Raw genomic sequence first — 24,246 nt, forward strand, 5'->3', positions numbered from 1 at the left:
CTCCCTCCAGGCTTGAGAGCCTGGGAGGGAGGGGGAGAAGCAGCGCCCGCGCTGCGGCCACTTGGAGTCTCCCCCTCCCTCCCAGGCTCTCAAACCTTGGAGGAAGGGGGAGACTCCGAGTGGTTGCGGCGCGGGCGCCGCTTCTCCCCCTCCCTCCCTCCTAGGCTTGAGAGCCTGGGGGGAGGAAGCAGGGCTGGGGATTTGGGGAAGGGGCGGAGTTGAGGCGGGGCCGGGGGGGGTAATTAAAGAACGGGGGGAGGGCGGACGGCCAAAATAGTTTTTGCTTTGGGCGGCAAAAATCCTAGAGCCGGCCCTGCCTCTATGCAGATCCAAATCCTATGGAGCACCATCTGCAAGGTTTCTGCACAAGAAGGGGGATGGAGATAATGCTGGGGAGGCAGCTCAACCTCCTTCCACATGGGAAGGGTGAGAGCTGAACATTACATTGAGGGTTCCGTATACATGAAGGATCTTGGAGGCACAACGTGGGCCACTGCATGGAAGCATCTGTAGTAAGGTGCCACCACATATGGAAATGTGAGGCAACTTTTCTGCATTCCTGGTGGTCTGAGTTGCACCCAATGCACCACTGCTGTTAGCACACAGCTGTCATTTCATTACGTACCCACTGAAAACAGCTAATCTCCAATACACTGAAGCACATCTTTTTGTTCACAGCTGAACATAATTCTTTTGTTGCAAGTTAGTATGTGGCTTAAATATACAGGGTCAAACCCTGAAGCTCCTATTCAGGCAAAACTATTTTCAAAAATCAAAGGGAATTTTGCTTTAGTAAAAACTGAATTAAAAACAAGGGTCTTACTCTCTGAAATGGTGTGGAAAGGGGCTAATATTCTAACAATGTATTTCAAAACTCAGCTGGGTTAGTAAACGTGTTACTCCATCCTATAATGAGAAAAATGTGTAGTAAAGTGAAATGGATATTGCTAAAAACACTCCTTGAAGAGATTTAAAAAATCTGGTGCCCCAACTGGGAAAGATGTGAAGAATGTGAAACAATTCAGAAGATGTAATAAGATGCTGTGGCCTATGGACATATACAGCATACCTTTTGAAAACTCTTTTAGTCTCTACCCCAAGTATGGTTCATTTATAAAAAAAAAAAAATAGATCCAAATCCTAAAGGTTTTACTCAGAATTTAGTCAGCTTTCCTTCAGGCAAACTCCTTGCAGTCAATAGGAATTTGTCTCAGTAAGCATTGAGCAAAAACAGGATAAGGCTCTCAGGGTATGGTCCATAATTTTTCAAAGCAGCCTTCATTTGTCTTTCCTATATTAAAGTTATCCATGCCTGTCAAGGCTGGATCCCCACTTTGAACTTTAGGGTACAAATGTAGGGGCCTGCATGAAAACTTCTAAGCTTAACTACCAGCTTAGCTCTGGTTCCGCTGCCACCATTTCCCAATTCTAGATTCCCACCCTGGGAAGCCCTGAGAAAACCTTTCACCAATTCCCTGGTGAATACAGATCCAAACCCCTTGGATCTTAAAACAAGGAGAAATTAACCATCCCCCCCCTCCTTCCTCCCACCAACTCCTGGTGAACACAGATCCAATCCCCTTGGATCTAAAACAAGGAGAAATTAACCATCCCCCCTCCTTCCTCCCACCAACTCCTGGTGAATCAAGATCCAAACCCCTTGGATCTTAAAACAAGGAAAAATCAATCAGGTTCTAAAAAGAAAGCTTTTAATTAAAGAAAAAAAGGTAGAAATCATCTCTGTAAAATCAGTATGGAAATTAACCTTACAGGGTATCAAACTTAAAGAGCTCAGAGGACTCCCCTCTAGTCTCAGGTTCAAAGTACAGCAAACAAAGATAAACACTCTGGTAAAAGGTACATTTACAAGTTGAGAAAAACAAAGGCAAACTAACACGCCTTGCCTGGCTATTTACTTACAAGTTTGAAATAGGAGAGACTTGTTTAGAAAGATGTGGAGAACCTGGATTGATGTCTGGTCCCTCTCAGTCCCGAGAACGAACACACTCCCCAACAAAGAACACAAACAAAAGCCTTCCCCCCCCCACCCCCCAAGATTTGAAAGTATCTTGTCCCCTTATTGGTCCTTTAGGTCAGATGCCAGCCAGGTTACCTGAGCTTCTTACCCCTTTACAGGGAAAAGGATTTTGGAGTCTCTGGCCAGGAGGGATTTTATAGTACTGTACCCAGGACAGCTGTTACCCTTCCCTTTATAGTTATGACAATGCCACAGATTTTTTTTTAAGCAAACTTCTGAATGAAACTAATGGGAGTTCTTTTTAAAAATTAGTGGCATGAGATGGCTTTCTAATTACCAAGAGGCAAGTCTTCCTGCAGCACGACAGTTTGCAAACTGGTTGTTTGTATCATTTATCATGGGATCTGTCACTTAATTTTCCATGCTTATAAATGTGCTATTTATATCAGAGTGGTCTGTAGGCCTACGGTCAGCCTCAGTGTCTTCCTATTCAGTGTCTTGGTGATGCAGCAAACTGGAAATAATTATGTCAGAAATAGAAACAAAAATAGCAGGGTTAGTAACGGTCTCTTTCTAATAAAGCATACATAGCAATGTCAGATAAAGCTTTGTCTTAAATGTGAAATAATTTGGTTCAAGACTAAACTTTATTTCTTAAATTAGCAGTATGCTTTTGAAAGATGTCTTTCTGGGAAGCAAGGACAAGTCCAAACCTGAGGCAGCAGGCAATGCCTGTCTATCCATCCTCCGTCCATCCCTTGCTGCAAATGATTCTACTGCTCACAAGGAGAGACTGAAAAACTTTAAGTTTAAGAGGCGATATGATAACTCTAAATGAAGGGTATAAAGGACAGTGAAAAAAATTATTTCCACTGGACACTAGTATTAAAACAACTAGTAGGATCAGATTAAAAGAAAAAGATGCATTTAACTTCAGTATTAGGAAAACTATTTTGACGGTTAGGTCAACCAGATAAAGGACCTGTTTGTCTTGTGATGTTCAGTAATTACAGCATGATCACTAAGTATTTTTAAGGTAATGCTAGATTACAGAGAAAAAAGTAGTATAGATTCCTTCTTGTTTGGTGGGTTAAGATAGGTGATCCAAGTAGGTATGTGCCGTCCCTATATTTAATTATATAATTTATTGGAATCTTAAGGTTAATAAGGCTAAAATTTATCAATGTTCCTATTTTAAGATTTTTATAGTACCTTAACAAGTCCAAGTTAGTATTTTAAACACTTTTAATAAAACAGAAACAATGGTTCTTCATGGCAGAATTTACAAATGGGAACCCTGTCCAGATGCATTAGAATAATTTAGATTGAAAGGTGTCCTTTCAATGTTAGCTTTTTTCAAGTTGCCCCATTTCCTTCTGTGTGGCATGGTGGTTACAAGGCACACAGAAGTTGCCATTCTATAGTTCTTTAAAACCAAGATCTAAAGTCATTTGATGAAGAGAGCAATCATGCAATAACACTCCTCCCCTTTCCAAACTCTAAGAACAAATGTGTTCAAAATGACAAAGATTTTAATAGATGTAATATATAATGTAAACTCTAAGAAACACCACACACATTAAACATTACCTTCCAATGAATCTAGCATAACACTGAAATCCTCCATCCCAGCACTTATATATATATATTCCTTCATTGGAAGGAAATGTCTAATATGTGTGATATTTCTTAAATTTAACTTCTGTACATTAAAAAAAATATAGGAACAAGTGTTGAGAAATCATGCTAATGGGAGAAGTAGAAGAGCCAAAGTAAAATAAACCCAACATTTTGTGGTGCTGCTTTTTAGTAAGCTGGCCTAATTTTCTCTCCAACACTGTTACATTTTCTTTCTCCTGTGAGTGCCAACAGATAACCAAATATAAAAGTAGCAAGGTATCATTTGCTGAGCATTATATTACTTTTTTCCAAGATATCAGTTATATTTGAAAGTAGCATATAGATAATTATGAAAACATTTGATTTTCTAACATATCACATGGCCTTGGCAATTGAGAAATGTGCAAATAATTCATTTTTTGATTACTGGCTATATAAAAAAAATTGAAATAAAAAATCATTTGAGGTCAACCAAAAGTTTTGTTCTAACTGAAATAAAACGTGTCATGATGTTTGAGTATTTTATGTTAATTTTTATGTATTAAAACACAAATTGTCGACATCACTTGTCAAAATACAGAAAGAAAATATCCTAAAATCAAAAACTCTAATAAGTTCTCAAGCAGCATTTTTCTGACTTTGCCTGTCAATTTTGATCAGCGGAAATATTTTCTCATTGGTTTGTACGTGTAGGGTGAAATGGAAGTTTACCAACATTTACTGATAAAAATCTAATTCTTCCAAGCCTAATTCTATATTTGACTTAACTAGAAGGGAATATTTCACACAATAATTGTATAACAAAGTACTGTATTATAGTATCAATAATTTTAAAACAAGATGCAAGTTGCCTCAATGTTCCTAAACAGACCTTTCTTGGAGCAAGGTTAATACGGATACTTTCATAAATATATCAACAGAAAATATTTCATCTTCACCAGGTCATCAAATTATTGTCAGGTTTTGGAACTTTCACTTTAACACACTGAAGTCAATGGGAGTTTTGCCATTATCTTCAATGGGGCCAGGATTTCATTGTAGGACATCAATGTGTTCAGTACATGATATCATGTCCTAGAACATCACATTACACAAAGTTCTATATGGTACCACTTATTTTTTCTTATTTTGCAGATGTGGGGTGGACTTTGCCTTAGGGACTATATTGATCTAATAGCAGTATAAAAAGGTGAAGAATGAGTCACAACTGTTACAGTTATGATTCTTTATTGCTATCACCAGGAAAACCTCATATATAGCAGTTACTGATATTCCAGATATATAAGTATTATACCCACAATGCTCCTAAATGCATCATCTCATGGAAATGAAATCCTGATGTTACTCCTGTGTTCAAGACTTCTGCAAGGTTCAATGCACTCACTGCTAAACAACAACTCTTCAACTAATTTTTAAAAATAGTAATAATAGATCTAGTATAGGGTGACCAGATGTCCCAATTTTATAGGGACAGTTCCGATTTTTGGGTCTTATATAGGCTCCTATTATCACCTCCCCCATTCCAATTTTGCTGTCTGGTCGCCCTAATCTAGTAGTAAAAATGAGAGACTGGAAGAAATGATTTCATTAAAAGTCTCTGTCAAGATTGACAATAGACAATATTTTGGTATCAAAGGATCAGATTCACTCCTATGCAGAGGGCTAACACAAGGTATATAGAAAACGCAAGTCCTATCTTGAGTGCTTACATGGGATTTATGTAGCACATTGGTCTTGTGCTGATCCTGCACATGGCGGGAAATTTCATCCCAAAAGCATAAGACACAATGTAAATCACACACATCTTATTCATCATGGCAATGATCTGCATAAGAAAAATATTTTTTATTCACAAAATATTGCACATGACTTGATTCTGGCTAAACAGTGTTCCGTTCAAAGCGTATTCCAGCATAGATCAAGGGTTCAGTCTTTCATTCCATTTTATTCTCCACCCCATTTGACTTCAAGATAAGGCAACAAGACCTAGATTCTCAAAAGTATTTAGATAGGGTTACCATACGTCCGGATTTTCCCGGACATGTCCGGCTTTTGGGGGCTCAAATCCCCGTCCGGGGGGAAATCCCCAAAAGCCGGGCATGTCCGGGAAAATCGGGAGGGCTCGGTGGTGCTCGGCCGGGCCGGCGGTGCGGGGCCGGGGGCATGGTGCCGGGCCGGGAACCGGGGGCATGGTGCCGGGCCGGGAACCAGGGGCGCAGTGCCGGGCCGGGGTCCGGGCCGGTCAGCCGGGCCGGCGGGGAGCCGGTCAGCCGGGCCGGCGGGGAGCCGGTCAGCCGGTCAGCCGGGCCCGCGGGGAGCCGGTCAGCCGGGCCCGCGGGGAGCCGGTCAGCTGGTCAGCTGGGCCCGCGGGGAGCCGGTCAGCCGGGGAGCCGAGCCCGCAGGGAGCCAGGGAGCCGGGCCCGCGGGGCGGGGAGCCGGGGGGTGCGCTGGGCCGCCGGGGGCCGGCAGTGCTGGGCGGGCCGGGGGTGGTCGGCCGGGGGCCGGGGCCGGCACCCCAGGGCCCAAGCCGACCCAGGCTGGAAACGCCGGGGGGCCAGCCTGGGCCGCGCCTCCCCCCACACCCCCCTTACCTGCTTCAGGCTTCCCGCGAATCAAATGTTCGCGGCAAGCAGGGGAGGGGGCGGAGACTTTGGGGAGGGGGCGGGGTTGGGGCGGGGTGTGTGGGCGGGGCTGGGGGCAGGGCCGTGGGCCGTGGAATGTCCTCCATTTGGAGGCACAGAATATGGTAACCCTAATTTAGATGCCTGTCTCCCATGGTGCACATTCATATTTAGTTCCAGCATGAAGTAAACCTATGAGCAAGTTTAGGATGAAACATACATTAATCTTTTACATCAGCATGATTCCTAAAGGGCATGATTCCTATTGCCATTCCCACCTAAATTTCTGTCAGATATGGGGTTGCCAATTCTGGTTGGAGATATTCCTGGAGGTTTCATCACATGAGAATCTTTAATGAAAGATTCATCTTTAATTCCTGGAGACTCCAGGACAATCCTGGAGGATTGGCAACCCTAGTTAGATATGAAATAGGCATCAGTAGCAAGCAGGGGCCTGAGCTTTATGTATATATTCCCCCAGGAAAGCTGATCACAAGATGTACTGGATCCATCTAGACAGGGCACCTGAAACAATTAACATACTTAACTTTAATTGCCTTTATCAATCTGCATTTTAATTATTCCTAAAATACCCTGGAAAATAAGTCTCAAAGAACAGCTCCTTTCTTTGCTCTGGCTGACCCAACAGAGACAGATGAAAGGCTTTGGCATACTTCTGCCTCACATGGAAATCTCTTTTGAACCATGCCCAATGTCAGACAGGATAATATACACTACACTAAAGCACATCACAGCTTTTCAACTGTTCGCCATGCCAGGCTGCAATGAACAGTGAAGAGGAGTTGAAGCTCTCTACCTTATTTAGTCAGCTGTCTCCAGTATTTTCAGTACCGATGATGTGCAATGAATACTGCCAGCTCTAGGCTACTACTTATGAGGTTGAATACAGTTTTCTCCTCCCCCAACCTGTTGTGATTCATCTGTTCCTTTATATCAGTATTTTACGAGAGAAGTGGTCATAATAAACCTTGTACTTCAGAGAAGTGAGTTGACTTAAGCAACTTTGTTTAGTGGCTGAATTGCATTAATGAAAGGAAAACATGCGAGTATCATCATCATGTAGGTACACATTAGAATAGATATAGCAGTTTGTGCCAGGCTAAAAAGTAGAACAGAAAAAACAACAACACTGCAGTGTGTTGGAACAGTGCATTAAATAAGGGTCTGATTGGGTTTACAAGGCTTTTGTGTCTCTTGAAAGGGGCCCAGAGCCATGATATGCCCACCAGACCTATAAATGACCCGAACTGGAAACCCAACCACGTATGGACAGTGGCAAAAGCTTTGGGTTTGGCCAGTTTTTCAGAGGCCCAGCTGGGAGTGCCTCTGAGTGGGGGAAGCCCTAGAATGCCTACCTGCACCTGATGTGTAGGTGAGTCTAGTCAGACTTACTGGGCTCCTTTTTGGGTTCTGGGGAACAAAAAGGTGTTTCCTGAGCAGGATCCAGTGAAGGGAGTTCTGGAGATGTGAGGAGATTTTTAACTTACATGTTTCTAGACTATTAAACTGGATTAAACAAATGCAGCCAGAGTCTCTTCTAGTTGTGTTTTGGTTGTTCCAGGAAACACAAACTAGCCACAATTTTGCACTCCAGTAGAACTCACTTAACTCTTCACACTTCTGAGTTCCATGTATTTTGCTATGTGTTGGTCTTTGAGAGGAGACCTAATAAGCCAAGTTGCTCTTTTGTTCTGCTTGAACATTAAAGATACTTAGGCACTTTAATAAAAGCTGGGGTTTGCCTGAGGCCCATTGCTGAATGTTTTCCTTCTGCCCCCCACTGCTGTTTGCTTGGCTGTTGTCCTCCCACAACAGAAGTGGCTGCATTTCATCAGAGAAGTGATTCTTACATGTACAGTTTATTGTTTCTGAAGCACTCTGGGATGGTTCATAGTAGCAGGCACTGACTAGTTAACAAAATCCCTTTCAGATACAATACCTAAACATTATGGCAGTCGTACTAAGTACATGTCATCACTATATTATGATCCACCTTATTGAGAATAAGAATTAAAATTCTCAATGAAGCCTCAGTGAATTTTTCTTACTTGGTTTTTAAACTGTAATTATCAGTCAGCACTGTTCCTCAGGTGATGGAAGCCAAGAAAGTATACAGTGATGGGGACTATACAAAACCCTAATAACCACCAGAAGAGGGTATATAGCTCAGTTGGAACACATACATATTGTGTGTTATTCCTTATGAATACTAGCCACAAAGCACATTACTACTACGTTAACTTGAATTCCTTGAGGGTCTCACCTCCCTAAGTGTAGAGTTGAAACAATAGTTAAGACACTATTATAACACTTAGATTTGGTAAATTACATTCAACCATTTCCCCTCTTCCAAAGGAAACATTTGTTTAAGCAGTGAGAGAATATTAATCTAATCATTTTTTAAATGCAGGATTTAATTAACAACAGAGCCTGAAGACTGCACACCATTATCACAGTATGCATGATTCTATAAATAGTCACACTTTAAAGTTGTTTCAGTCAGTGTGTGTGCATGTATGCAGGGAATGGGAATGGGAGTGTATCTTTGATTACAAAGTCAAAAGTTTATGTGGATTTACTTGGTGGATAGCCAGAATTTAACTGCTATTTTAACCACTTCAACAATTCAGGGCTCATACAGATTTTACGATCCTGGGTCCAATTCCAACAAAACACTTAAGCATGTCCTTAACTTTAAGCAGATGAATAGTCTCATTGAAGTCAAGTGCCTATAAACAAAAATGCTTTAGTTCCTATATTTGGAAAGGATAATATGAGGAGCAGGACAAGAGGAAGCATGCAGGAACCTGATCTTGCATTAACAACATTGCAGCATTGCAGCCACCAAGTTACTCCTACTTAGTAGCAGGAATATGAAGGGCTAAAAATATCAATAACATAAGTAGGATTGGATTTAAGCCTATGTCTCCATATAGAGTATGTCATCTCCTACCATGTCCTGAAAGTAAGGGAGCATGAATGAAAGGGGCTTGCTACTGCTTAATGCAGATGACTATGCCTAGAGCTTAGCCTTGCTTATGCCCCCCAGTAGCCTCTCTTTACACTTACGCTGTAGTACAACCACCTTTTTCTTCCTTCCCTGCACTGCTGAAAAACTTCCAAAATCAAGGTCAGAAAGTGATCTCCAATGACAGCATTAAATGGAATTTTGCAACAGATACATTAAAAAATACAGATTCAATATGCATAGTGCTCTTAAACTCAGCTTAATGAGAAGCACAACACACCTTATCCCCACAACTTTTTAATGAGCAGTTACTTTTATTGTGAGGAAAAATGTAATTAGGCCACAACATTGACCTACCTTCAGAGTTATTTCTTATTGTAAGGCTGCGTTTCAGGATCCTCTCTGATCTATTTCTTCTTAAAATATACCAATGCAGTCGTGGGAAATAAAAATAGAGCCTGGTTTTATGAAGTATGGAGTGCATTGGGCCCAGCTCTCATCACGATGCAGTTCTGGGACCTTACTGTGCAGCCAAACAATCTCCTATCATAGCAGCCAGACAAAGTTTTGCTTATGTCAGAATGCCAGGGTCGCCCAGAGGGGGAGGTAAGTGGGGCAATTTGCCCCAGGCCCCGCAGGGGTCCCGCGAGCCCTGGCCGAGAATCCCTTTCCTCACCCGGCGGCGGTCCGGGTCTTCTGCGGCATTTCGGTGGCGGGGGGCCCTTCAGTGCTGCCAAAGACATGGAGCGACTGAAGTGCCCTCCGCTGCCGACAACTCAGAGCGCCGCCTGGTGAGTACAAGCTCCCTTGCTTTGACTCAGGCCCCCTGAATCCTCTGGGCGGCCCTGCAGAATGCACAAGCAGCAGAGAATCTGTTTTATTGTGCAAAATTTCCTCTCTTTATACTGAGCAACTGTTTATTAGAAGACACTCCAGGCAGATCCTAAAAATCCAAACCTACAAGGGACAGCCTCCAGTTTTGACCTTGTCAGTGGTCATTCAAGGATGGTTATCTTTTCTATAAAATGCTTACATTTGCAGAGAGAGAGATTGCACCTCCCTGCTATATTATTTGTATATTAAAATTCTTAAATAAGACGTTTTAAAGCAAATGTTTTCCTAATATCAAAAAACAATGAACAGGAAAATGTGAATGACGGGAGAGAGGGGAGACAAGACGGAACCCCGAGGAAGCCCATGCAAAAGGGTCCATCATGCAGATAAGTAATTGTCCAATTCTACTCTCTGGGATCTCTCAGAAAGGAAAGAATGGAGCCATACTGATTGAAACTCAAGCAAAGAGGACTATGCTTTATCCTTTACTTTCAGACCGGTTCTGCACCCATGGAAACAGCTCAAAAAAAAATGTTAGTGATCATATCCTCAAAGAAACGAGAGCGCCTCACAGCATTGCCCAGTATGCACGTATATTGTGTGTGTATAAAACCAGTGCATTTGTTGCCTGCAGTGATTAGGCATTCAGAACACTGAAACAAACAGTTTGATAATACTGATGTTAATGTGCCGAGCCCATAAAATATTGCTACCATGAGTGATGTGTAGTTTCTGAGTGATTCAGATCTGACAACTAGTGCATAACAAGGAGAAGATACTTTATGACTTGTAGAAGTACACTGCTTTGCAGAAAGCAGCCAGAGTTCGAGTGTTTCTTGGATTTTACACTCTGGCTGGGTAAAAGGAGAAAAGAAAAAAAGAGGAGAATTGAGTTCAGGATGTAATTTGAACCTTCTAAATACATTTGTATTCTGAAGGACAAAGTTGCTTTAACCTACTTATAGAGATTCAGTCCAAAAGAAAAATTTGTAGCTGCAGTCACTGCAATTTTTGTTCTACTGGCAGTTGTTTTGTTTTCTCTTATTATTATTGTGCCTTATTTTAAATGGTATTTGATCAAAAGGTTAATAAAATCAGGAACAGAATGAAACTTTAAAGTATAATTTACTTTTGAAAAAAGTTTTCATGAGCACAATATTGGAGTTTTATACTTATTATTCCTAAAAAACAGTATGTCCCAACTTCAGTTTAGACTTGGAAGCAGATGCTTGCCTGTAGTACCTGGTGTGATTAGGACAGCCTCAAATGTTTTATTAAATATGCTAATACTGCAGCTGTCACCTAGGAAAGCCTGGGAAATGGTCAAATCAAGCAATGAACTGTGAATCACAGACAGGAGGGGAATGGCTATATTTGAGAAGACCAGGCTTGAGAACCTCAGACTAAAAATGGCTTGTTTGTTATGACTCCAGGCAAACTAATATTTCCCAATCACATCCATGCCTTGCTTTCCTTATTAATGAAGGATTATGACAGATGAATGTGATTCCATTTTGTTCTGTTTAGGTTCTTATCTTTGTGGTAGCTGAATGAGAGTCTTGTTGCTTGCTGGCTGAATTCAGAAACAATTTCTGGAGTTTTTTTTTTTTAACACAAATGAGACTATGTGTGTGTGTGGGAAGACTTGACATATGAGTATTGGAAGGGTATAAATACCAAGGAGGGCAATGGAAACTGTTTAGGACAGAAAAATGGAGTAATGGGATAGAATTTAGCAGAGGAAAGTAATGTTAAATGTGCAAAGAATGAGCTCTATTAAAACTGAGGAACAGGTTACACAAGGGATGTGGGGAAAGCCCAATTACCAGAGACATTTAAAACTACACTGGCCGAAGCATCTGAAAATATAGTTTGAGGGGGCTGATGGTGGGACCTTGCAGGACCAGGTCCTTACTTTAGCACACAAACCTGCACTTGCTGAGGGATGGAGTAGATGGTCTGATTGGTCTTTTCCATATGTAATTTCTATAACTTTGCTAACACGTTTCTTTGCGCTTTTAAATGTGGCACAGGGAATTTCACCAGCCTTTAAAAAAGGGCATCATAGTCAAATAATAATGAGGTGGGATTTTCAAAAGTGCTCTACGCTGGATAGAATTTGCTCCCATTGAGCTCCAATGGAAGTTTTAACATGGCTTTGAGGGAGCAGAGATAGGCCAACTCTGAGTGCTTTTGAAAATACCTGCCTGATCTACTTTCTATAGCACCTATATTCCCAGGGCATCTCATTATGAAACACAACCAAAAGATAAATTAAACAAATAATTCTAGCCAATTTAAAATCTTGCATATGCACATTATTTTGAACATATGGTAGAATTATCACAATTTAAAGATTAACCCCCACACTCACATACAACCCCCCCTCCCCCCCAAAATCACTGAATATCGTTTATTTAAACTGGTGCAGAGGGGACACTTTTTGGTACTAGGACATGACCACAACAAATTAAGTCTGAATTTAAATGATCATGATAGAAATTGTTCAACATTTCTAATGAAAATAGACTAATAAAAACGTAACTCATTCTTTGATCCCTCGTTCCCCATTAGAACATTTTTAAATGTAAAAAGAAGTTCTTGATCATTATATTTACTATTAAAGCATATTTTACTTTTGTTTTTAAAGTCTACGAGTGTGTTTTATTTATACATATGCTCCTCATTTTATAAATCTGTTACTGATGTGCATTTTACACACACACATATACGCACACCAGCCTGAATAAGAACCCCGGATCTGAACCACCTTAAAGCAGTATGAGGGAACTGTAGAGGAAAACCATGAATTAGCCCTTTAAGTTTTAGAATGAGAGGGTGTTTTTATTGCTAGTCATTATGTCTTCAGACTTAATTTTGCCAGTATGATTTCATATACATTAGTCACCATTAGAGGAAAAGAACACATTATATTAAAAATATATGGACTTAATCATTAGACACACTTGGGATCCCAATTCAGCCAAAAACATGCTTACAATATCTACACCATGATCTAAATACTGGTCTTGCCTTGCCTCAAGTTAGCGAAAGAAAAGGGGGAAGACACACTAAAACCACTGCAAAAGCAGCAGTGCATGAATACAGGTGGACAGATGGAATTCCTGTACAGAGTACAGGTAGAAGCAGATACACTTGGCCAATGTGAACAATTAGGGACTACGATTATTCAAAGGGCAGGGCTGTGCCAAAAGCTAGTGTTAGTAGACAGTATACCACCATTTATAGTATGCATAAGCCAGCTCTGATTGCAGTGAGCATATATTTCATGGTACTCACTGAGCCGGTCCCTTGTTTGACATCCTGACCTGCAATGCTAAGATGTTGCTGATGCCAGACTTCCAGTATAGTGTGTATGCCTATATGCAGCTGTTCATGCTGTATAGCTAGGATTTATCCCAGTGGTAGATCTGCCAATACAGTTCTTCAGGGTTTCCCCATCTAGGAGCCAGACATCTTTGGCACTGAATATCTTAATATCTTTAATCAGTGCTAGCAACTGTGACTTGAGGAAGTATTTGGTACTGGGTTATGTTGCTAATAGTTTCCCAGCCTCCATATTAGCACCAAAAAATAGCCATGCACATTAAGAATTATTTTGTTTCATTAATGTTTCCTAGCAAATGACTCACCCTCCTTCTTCTGAATATTTGTGACCAAATGCAAGGATGTCAGACGCCCGGCCGCTGCCATCACATACCACAACAGGAACAGGTGGAGTGTCTCGTAGGTACTCCAAGACAATAGAGATAACATTGGGCCCTCCTTCCACAATAAGTGCCACCACTGGAACCCCTTGCCCAATTCCTGGAGTAAAAGAAAGAAAAGGGGAAAAAAAGAAAAGAAAAAACCCCAAAAAACAAAAAAACAAACAAAACCGCAAAGCCAGCAAACCAAATAAAAACACAACAAAAGAAAGAAAAAACAAACTGAAATTACTGCATACTAATTATATATTGGCCTCTTACAAGAAATAGTGTTAAGAGATTCATAGGTTCATAGATTTTAAGGCAGGAAGGACCACTGCGATCATCTAGTCTGACCTGCTGTGCAACATGTGCCATAGGACTTCCTGGAGTTAATTCCAGTTTGAACTAGAACAGATCTTTTTGAAAAACATCTACTCTTTGTTTAAAAATTCCCACTGACGGAGAATCTATCACAAGTTCTTCCAATGATTAAATGTTCAAATTTTCAGCAGTCCCATTGACTTTCAACAGGATGTAAGTTTCCAAGACTCTGATCCTCAAGGATATCCATTGAAACCAATACGATTTAGGCACTAAATAATCCATGAGTATCTGGACCTAAAATCTGTTGAAAGGGGACTTAGGCTTCCCAAGGCCTGTCACTTTTGAAAATGGGACTTAAGACTCAGGCACTCGGCCTCTTTTGAAAATTTTACCCCCAGTCAGCTAATTTGGATCAGGATAAAATACTTAGAATTATTTTATTTCCATTAATCATCAGGTGGCCAGGCTATATTTTGGGTCAGCTGTTTGGGGGGAAAAAAAAAGGACCTTATTTCTAGTCAGAATTTGTCTAGTTTCAGCTTCCAGCTTAAAGGATCTTGAGATACCTTTGTCTGCTAGACTGATGAACCCTCTTTTATCAAATTTCTGTTTCCCATGTAGGTACTTACAGACGTGATCAAGTCACCCCATAACCTTCTCTTTGCTAAACTAAACAGATTGAGTAACTTGAGTCTCTCAATACCAGGCATGCTTTCCAATCCTTTAATTATTCTCATGGTTCTTCTTTGAACCCTCTGAGGTTTTTCAATGTCCTTGAAATGTGGACACCAGAACTGGAAACAATACTCCAGTAGCAGTCAACCAAATACAGAAGTAATATGACCTCATTCTCAACATCTGTAATGCAAATAGACAGGATTCCTCTGCAAAAGAGGAAACACTTATATTCATTCAGGAGACTGATGTGGTTTGACCAGACTCACCTGAGTGAAAAAAGAGTTGTGTGTGTTATATCATTAACAAAAGGTTCTTTATTTGTACAACTTGTACTCTTGTCCTTCTTAACCAGTGGAGGCTGGTGATATCTGAAATGGGGTATATAATAGAGGATTGAAAATTTCCTGTCAAAACTGCCTTTTGATGAAAAAACAGGGAGATTTTTTTGTGAAAAGTGTTCACTTTCTGTGGAAAATTTAGGTTTTTAATCAAAAAACCAAATGCCCACAAACTGAAATATTTAGATCGGGAAATACTTCCACAAGGCATCAGGAGAGTTGTAGTTCAGTTGACTCATCACCACATTTTATTCTACTGGCCAGGATCCCTTACCAGATTACCTTTCCTATGATGCACCAACACCAGGAACTCCCATGATGGCGAGGGAATCCCATGATGCCTCCCACCTCCTAGAGTAGAGACCATGGTGCATCATGGGGGATGTAGTCTGACCAGAGAGCCCAGCCATTTTACATGCATAAATGGGCAGACTAAAACTTGATCTGACTTTACCTTTATCTATTTCAGCATATACAAATGCTGTCCTACCGTCTCTGAGGACAGTCTGCAGTGTGTACTTAACTAAAACCATAATCTGCTGTCAATCCATGCACCTTATTATTACTATCATTTAAAGGAGATGTTATGTTTATTGTGCTTTATAACTATTTAAGTAGATATAATATAGTTATAAATAAAAACTTGCTTTAAATTATGGTATTATTACTGTTTTGTTTATATTACAGTAGCACCCAAAACACAGTAGGTCCTGTGCATGCCATACAGGAAGATCCAGTCCCTCCCTTGAAACACTTATAGTCTAAAATGACAAACAGGCTAAAAGATGAAGTGTAAGTAAAAGGTATAATATACAAGCAAAGTGATTAACAGTATGATTAGCACACAGCTAAATAGCTCCATATCTGCTTTGTATACTATAAACCATCCCCAATTGCTTTTCTACCCTAATCATTATTAGTTGGTTAATTTCTCATAAGTATTGCTATAGAAGTGAGTCTACAGAAGGGATTTGAATGACAGAGGATGATTAAGAACCTTGCATAAAAAAAAAGACATAAGTATGATGGACCAAATTATGCCTAGTGTACTTCAGTGGCTTTAAGCCAGGAATGAATTTATTTTTGACAGCCTTTCACTTGATTGGAAAAATACAATTATTTTTATCATGCATACTATTAAACCACTTAAAAGTTAGTTTAAAAATTAAGAATAAAAACACATTTTAATATAATCAGCTAAAATAAGAAATGTTTTCTTGCTGAAGAATTGGTGGAACCCTGATACATTTAATATTACACATCTGACATCAGAAGACTGGCTGACTTCTAAATGTTCCTAATTCTTTATTGCTACTAGATGACAACAGGTATATTATTTACAAGTGATTTCTAATTCAAGAAAATTATTTGTGTACTACAGCAATTGACTGCCAACAGAACAGCACCAATAAGGAGAGAGACTGCACAGTATATTTCCCACTGAACAGCATCCCCACTTAATCACTGGACAGCTTCACAGGTGCTATTAGAGAACCTTGTTGTTAAAATTCTCTCACCAAATTAAAAGGAAGGTTGTTAATGCTACTATTTTTGGACTCAACTTCTAGTCTTCTGATTAGTATAGCAATGGCAAGCTTTCTGAAGGTGGAAAGGATCAGTGTTTTCTTCTGCTTATTTACATTATTTTCTTCTTATAGTACAGTATATGGCTGATGTTTTATGTATTCCTTCCTCTACGATTACTTTCTCAAGAAATTAATTCCTTGATTCTTGAACAAGGATCCATGTCAGCTGTCTTTTCCTCATTCCTCCTTGCACCAACATTCCTTTTCTGCAGCATAGAACTCTCCAGCTGGAAAATGACCTTCCACTCATGGAGAAAAGGTACAGTAGATATCTAAAGACCTCTCACTTACTAATGTTGAGTAGTACCTTAAAGGATGGATAATTCCAGAGAAATCAGAGTTACTACTATGTACACTGCAAAGAAACAACATTTGTGGCTCAGGACAGTTGCATACAAATGGAAACATATAATTCTGAACAGCACAGTATGCATGAGGAGAATATTTAGCTGATCTCTTTCACTGAATGGGGTCAATATGATGCCATTTTAAGGAGTGCATAATGTGAATGAGGAGACATTACTTATAGTGGCTGTGTAACAATACTCAAACATATGCCAGTCTTTTGAATCAAATGTTTATTGTACTGTATCCAATTAGAATGCAGTAACACTGCAACAACACTGCTTTCACTCTGTGGTTGGATCCCATAAGAGGAAAACTTATTTTCTCAAATGTGAAAGAAAGCAAAGTTCACAATTTGGTTAGGAGGAACACTAGAGAAATTTATCAGACAATAAAGCCTTCAAACAGATTTGTGCACCTTCCTTCACCCTGCTGGAAGAATTGATCAGTTCTGGAAGGATATTCTGGATATCAATCAATCTGCTAATTTTAACCTTTTGAATGATGATTATTTATTACAGCTGAGCAAATAATTTTCAGCAAATAGTTTATCTGAAGAACTTAATCTCTTTTTGGCTCATGAGTTTGTATTCAAAATGTTATTCAACAAATGTGTATTTCTTTAAATCTCTATTGACTGATATACAACAGTTTTCTGCAAGTGTCCAAGCTGAGTTTCACTGCAATTAGTCAGATGGCATTATTTATTTTCCCCTGATTGTGAAAACACGTCCAGCATGAATACAATTAAACAACTTTAGCTATACACAAGCCTATTTTCTGTGGGCTTTATTATGGATATTCTGTAAATTCTGCTTTTGCTTTATCAAACAGATGAATTACTTTTCTTGGTAGTTTTCTTCATTCTCCATAAACTGCAAATAGTTTGGAAAGTGATATAGACTTCTTGAGTTCTGGGGAGCAATATATTTGGCACTTGCTGCAGGGAAAAATTAATGTAATCCTTTTGGGGAGAATCTCAGACTTGGATGTAACATTTTAAAACCAATTTATTCTAAAAAACCCCGATTGACATTTCTTCAGATCCAATAGCATAGAGAGGATTACTGAGCTGAATTAGATTTTTGAGCTCCTTTTCTCTGAAACCTGGCTCTATGGGTTTCTCATTATTATTATTAATTATTTGTATTAGAGTGCCACCCATAATGTGGTAGGGACTTGCCATATATATAGAAAGTCAGTTCCTGCCTGGAACATCTTATAACCTAAGAAATTCAGTAGACAAGAGTGTATTATCAGTGGAAAGTAGTGAATTCTTATTTCCCCCTACAGTTATTTGTGATACTGTGCTTCATTTCACTTGTTCATTAACATAACAACTTAGCTGCCCATATGAAGGAGATTTTCCTTTCAAGTACAGGTAGACAAGACACAGGCTGATTTCATTTGATTTATATAATCCAAGGAAACCTTGGATTCATTTTAGCCTCTAAATATTTGGGAATTGGTAACAAATATAAAGGCTATAGTGAAAAATGTCATAGTGTAGGAGGGAGTTTGTTTAGGAACAATAATCTCCTAAAGAGATCAATGCACCATTTCATAAACACCTTGTATACCAGAGATTGCTAGCTAGCCTTTGCACTGCTGTCATTCTTTCCATATCAACAATGCATTTCAAGGTCAAGATTCCAAGACCCAGGCAAGTTGGGAAATATCAGAACATGATCTTGACAAGTTGTGTTAACTATTAGCATGTTTTAAATATAACTTTGCAGGGACACATTGTATTCAGCATTGTGTCAGCTGGTTGTGGGTTTATTGAAACATTGAACTATTTAACAGAATCCTCAAACTACAAAAAAAATCCTTTGTGGGTGGGCACCCCATTACTTGATCCTCCAATACTGGCACAGAACTTTTAGAGGAAGGCGCTAGAGATCATGATGTAAAGAGATCCTTTCACTTCCAAAGATCAGTAATTTTTTTTTGGTATTCATAAATTATTTTGGCTGCAGTAAACCAGGTATTTTTCCTTCAATTATTTCCTATGTCATGAATATCCTATCCTCCCTTGGTTTCAAATAGAGTTGATAAATGCATTTTGAATTTTCAGAAAAATATTTTTTTTAAATTCATTTCGGTGCTTTGCAGCCACCTCATAGAGCTGGTTGAAACTTTTTTGATGATTCAAAATTTCAACAAAATATTTTTTCACCATTTTCCAACAAGCTCTTATTTCAACAAATTCTTCTCTTCTTGTGTGCCTCTGAATTCTTAAAGAGTTACTTTCTCATCTAGCAATATCTGCATAGCCTAAATAGTCAATATTTTGAACAATCATTGAGTTCATTACAATGGGGATTACTGGCAGGTCTAATTATGCTTCCAATTCAGTCAAAAAACGTATAGAGTGTTAGGAACCATTAGGAAAGGGATTGATAATGAGATAGAAAGTATAATAATGCAACTATATACAGGTAAATCAATTCTACACCAACACCTTGAATACTGCATGCAGTTCTGGTTGCCCCATCTTAAAAATTGATACATTAGAATCTGAAAAAATACAGAGAAGGGCAAAAAAATAATTAGGGGAATGGAACAGCTTCCATATGAAAAGAGATTACATAGACTTGGACTGTTAAGCTTGGAAAAGAGATGACTGAAGGGAGATGTAATAGATGTCTATAAAATCATGAATGGTGTGGAGAAAAAGTGTTATTTACCCCATCACATAACACAAGAACCAGGGGTCGCCCAATGAAATTAATAGGCAGCAGATTTAGAACAAATATAATGAAGTACTTCTTCACACAACATATAGTCAAACTGCAGAACTCGTTGCCAGGGGATATTGTGAAAGCCAAAACTATAACTGGATTCAAAAAAGAATTAGATAAGTTCATGGAGAAGTCTATCAATGGCTATTAGCCAAGATGATCAGGGATGCAACCTAGGATTGCCAACTTTCTGATTGCAGAAAACTGAATACCCCTGCCTTGCCCCCTTCCCTGAGGCTCCACCTCTGCCCCACCCCTTCTCCGAGGCCCTGCCCCCGCTCACTCCATCCCCCCTCCCTCTGTTGCGCGCTCTCACTCACTCACTCATTTTCACTGGGCTGCAGCAGGGAGGTTGGGGTGCGGGAGGGGGTAAGGGCTCTGGCTGAGGATGTGGGCTCTGGGGTGGGGTTGGGGATGAGGGGTTTAGGAGGGGACTCTGGGCTGGGGCTGAGGGGTTCGGAGTACAGAAGGAGGCTCAGGGCTGGGGCAGAGGGTTGGGGTGTGGGAGGGGGTGCAGGCTCTGGGGGGAAGTTTGGGTGCAGGAGGGGGCTCAGGGCTGGGGCAAGGGGTTGGGGTGCAAGAGGAGGTGAGGGGTACAGGCTCTGGGCTGTGCTTACGTCATGTGGCTCCCGGAAGTGGCCGGCATATCCTGCTGACTCCTAGGCACAGGGGTGGCCAGGGGTCTCCACACGCTGCTACCGTCTGCAGGTTCTGCCCCACAGCTCCCATTGGCCATAGTTTCTGCACCAAGGAGCCAGAGGAACATGCCAGCTGCTTCTGGGAGCCACACAGAGCCAGCTGCTGCAGCCAACTGGACTTTTAGTGGCCTGGTCAGCACTGAAAACTGGACGCCTGGCAAACCTAATGCAACCTCATGTTCTGGGTGTCCCTAAACCTCTGAGTGCTAGAACCTGGGACTAGATGACAGGAGGTGGATCACTCAATAATTGCCCTGTTCTTTTTGCTCCCTCTGAAGCATCTGACATTGGCCACTGTCAGATGACAGGAAACTGGGCCAGACTGGTCTGATCTGAACTGGCCATTCTTATATTCACCCATAAAAGGCAGGAGAAAGGAGGTGGTATTTAATGTTTAATGAAAAAAGGGGTAAATAGTGAGGTGGCAAAATTTGCAGATGATACAAAACTACTTAAGATAGTTAAGTCTCAGGCAGACTGTGAAGAACTACAAAAGGATCTCTCAAAACTGGGTGAATGGGCAACAAAATGGCAGATGAAATTCAATGTTGATAAATGCAAAGTAATGCATATTGGAAAACATAATCCCAACTATACATATACAATGAGGGGGCCTAAATTAGCTGTTACTACTCAAGAAAGAGATCTTGGAGTCATTGTGGATAGTTCTCTGAAAACATCCACTCAATGTGCAGCAGCAGTCAAAAAAATGAACAGAATGTTGGGAATCAATAAGAAAGGGATAGATAAGAAGACAGAAAATATCATATTGTCTCTATATAAATCCATGATACGACCACATCTTGAATACTGCGTGCAGATGTGGTCTCACCATCTCAAAAAAGATATATTGGAATTGGAAAAGGTTCAGAAAAGGGCAACAAAAATGATTGGAGGTATGGAACGGCTTCCATATGAGGAGAGATTAATAAAAGTGGGATTTTTCCGCTTGGAAAAGAGACTACTAAGAGGTGGGGGGGAATATTCTAGAGGTCTATAAAATCATGACTGGTGTGGAGAAAGTAAATAAGGAAGTGTTATTTACTCCTTCTCATAACACAAGAACTAGGGGTCACCAAATTAAATTAATAGGCAGCAGGTTTAAAACAAACAAAAGGAAGTATTTTTTCACACAATGCAGTCAACCTGTGGAACTCCTTGCCAGAGGATGTTGTGAAGGCCAAGACTATAACAGGATTAAAAAAAAATCTAGATAAATTCATGGAGGATAGGTCCATCAATGGCTATTAGCCAGGATGGGCAGGGATGGTGTCCCTCACCTCTGTTTGTCAGAAGCTGGGAATGGGTGACAAGGGGTGGATCACTTGCTGATTCATTCTGTTCATTCCCTCTGGGGCAGCTGGCATTGGCCACTGTTGGAAGACAGGATACTGGGCTAAATGGATCTTTGGTCTGACCCAGTATGGATGTTCTTCTGTTCTTAAAGTCCCCAAATAAGTTTCCTTAATATTATTGAAAAATCCTGGTAAGTTCTTCCTTTAATAAAGGAACATTTCACTATTAGATGGAGCAACCTTAAATATTCTCTGTAAAAGTAGCACAGGAAGGTAGGAAATTCTGGAATAAATTAGTTCATTAAACAGAGAACCTCACTGTATAAAACTTTATGTAATATGAAAATATTTCAGTTAAACCAATCTTTGATTTTAAGAAAACTCACCCTACACATGTTCTTTAAAGGATATTCAGGGGTACCTTTTCAGTTGGGTCTCTCTACCCAGTCTCTCCTTGTGTATGCACAAAATGGTGCACACACATACTTTTGCCTGCACTGTCCAGGTATGAACAGTTGTATGCACACTAACACTTAAATGAACCCTTTAACAGTCTAACACTTGGGACCATGTAAAATCTACCTGCAAAATCCAATTTGCCCTAATGATTTTTGCAAGTAGAAATGCCACTACTACTATGTTCCCAGGTATTAGACTTTTTAAAGAGCATGTGCAAGTGGAGTATAGGCCTGTACATCTGGCACTAAATATCTAATCCACTTGCTTTAAGAAATTTTGAATAGTCTTTCTTTGCTTTCATTATGCAACATTAACGGTACCTACAGGTATCACGACCACCGGTTCCTCCCCAGCACTACACATAAATCTATCTAGATGTCTCAAGAGATCTGCAACCATCGCACCAGGCAGGCAAGTCACCATGAGGTTCTCCCGGTCATCGCATACCCAGATATCTATGTTTCTAATGATCGAATCGCCCATCACTAATACCTGTCTCTTCCTAATAACTGGAGTTCCCTCCCGCAGCGAGGTATCCTCAGTGCGAGAGGATACCACATCATCATTTGGAATGGGGGTCGCAACTATGAGATTGTTTCCCTCTGCTCCAGTTGGATGTTCTCCTTCCCTGAAACCTTCATCCTCCTCAACAGCACAGAGGCTGTCAGACGGGGGGGTGGGGGGCGTTCTACTGTGCTCCGAAAGTCTCATCTATGTACCTCTTTGTCTCCCTTAGCTTCTCCAGCTCAGCCACCCTGGTCTCCAAGGCCCATACACAGTCTCTGAGGACCAGGAGCTCCTTGCACCGAATGCAGACATATGCCACTTGCCCATAGGGCAGGTAATCATACATGCTGCATTGGGTGCAATAAACTGAGTAGCCCCCACTCTGTTGCAGGACTTCTGTCTGCATTCTCTTTCTACTCCTGCAGCTCATTCCTTTGTTGTTTTGTTTTTATCAGGGGGTGTTTTTTGGCTTAACATTAAAGAAGTTTAAGGAATGTTAAGTGTATGTAGCCCCCCTCACTCTCACCCTGTAAACTCCCTCACAAAACTCCCGTTAGCTAGGTCGCTGATTTCACTTAATTGCCTCTCTCTTAATCTATGCAGAAGTTGCCTTTGCACATACTGTTCCAGAACTTTAGGGGATACCCAGAGCTCAGGGAGAAGGTACACTCCTGTGCCATCAGAGAGTCACTTCAGACCAAGCTCAGTACTGCTGCTTCCTGCCGTCTTAACATACCCAAATTCTCAGGAATGCAGCAAGTATGATCTGTAGAGCAAGCTAATTGCAATGTTGTTTGCAGCTTAGTCTGCAGTTGCCCACAGGTTTGTATAGTCCCAAGGCAACACGCAGAGTGGGAGAACAAGCAGAACTGAGTTTGCTTTTAACATATTATACTATTTTTTCCTCATAAAACAGAATACTACCCTCTGAAAGTGGTGGTTCTACATAACTACATGAGTCATCAATAAACCACTGTTATAAATGTTTACTGAGGCTCAGAAGGGGAAATGTCATAAATACAGCAATATAACGTAGTAAACAATTTGATGCTAGATTAGGTGACATTTAGGAGGAGAAATTTATTTTAACCTCCCCCTTCATAAATAGACAAACAGGGTTCATGCAGTTACTACAGCTAAATTACAAATGCATCTTTGGATAGCCACATTTGATTTGGTGGGCTCTGGAGAATAAGTATTAGGTTTTTAGGTTGGTTGTTTTAGGTTAATTTTTTGTAAGTTTGTAATATATTTAAAAGTACCCAGATTATAAGACAGGTACATAGTTTCTTTAAAAGTGAAATAAATAAATATAATATAATAAAAATGTGCATGGTAGTTGCAATTTGTGTGTGCAAATGCCAGAACAACTTCTCTTTTAAAAACATATCTGGATCTTTATCTTTGCTGTCATTTTGTGTGTGTCAGAGCAACAAATTATTTCTGCATTCATATAGCCATTATGTTTGTCAGTTATAAAGCTTTTATCCAACACAGGAGGTTACAATTCAGGACCTTTT

The 24,246-nt window shown here is 40.3% G+C and overlaps 1 protein-coding gene across 4 annotated transcripts in view; it reads right to left on the reverse strand.

Annotated features, from left to right (window-relative positions):
* The window catches only part of TRPM3 (transient receptor potential cation channel subfamily M member 3), a 395,690-nt gene that overhangs the window by 117,645 nt on the left and 253,799 nt on the right, over positions 1-24,246 (reverse strand). For all 4 annotated transcript variants that reach the window (XM_034773284.1, XM_034773283.1, XM_034773282.1 and 1 more), the window contains exon 7: positions 13,696-13,870. In XM_034773284.1, coding sequence (XP_034629175.1) covers positions 13,696-13,870 — 175 coding nt within the window. The remainder of the gene's footprint in view (positions 1-13,695; positions 13,871-24,246) is intronic.

Source organism: Trachemys scripta, chromosome 6, assembly GCF_013100865.1.
Source record: "Trachemys scripta elegans isolate TJP31775 chromosome 6, CAS_Tse_1.0, whole genome shotgun sequence".
In the NCBI taxonomy this organism is placed as follows: Eukaryota; Metazoa; Chordata; order Testudines; family Emydidae; genus Trachemys; species Trachemys scripta.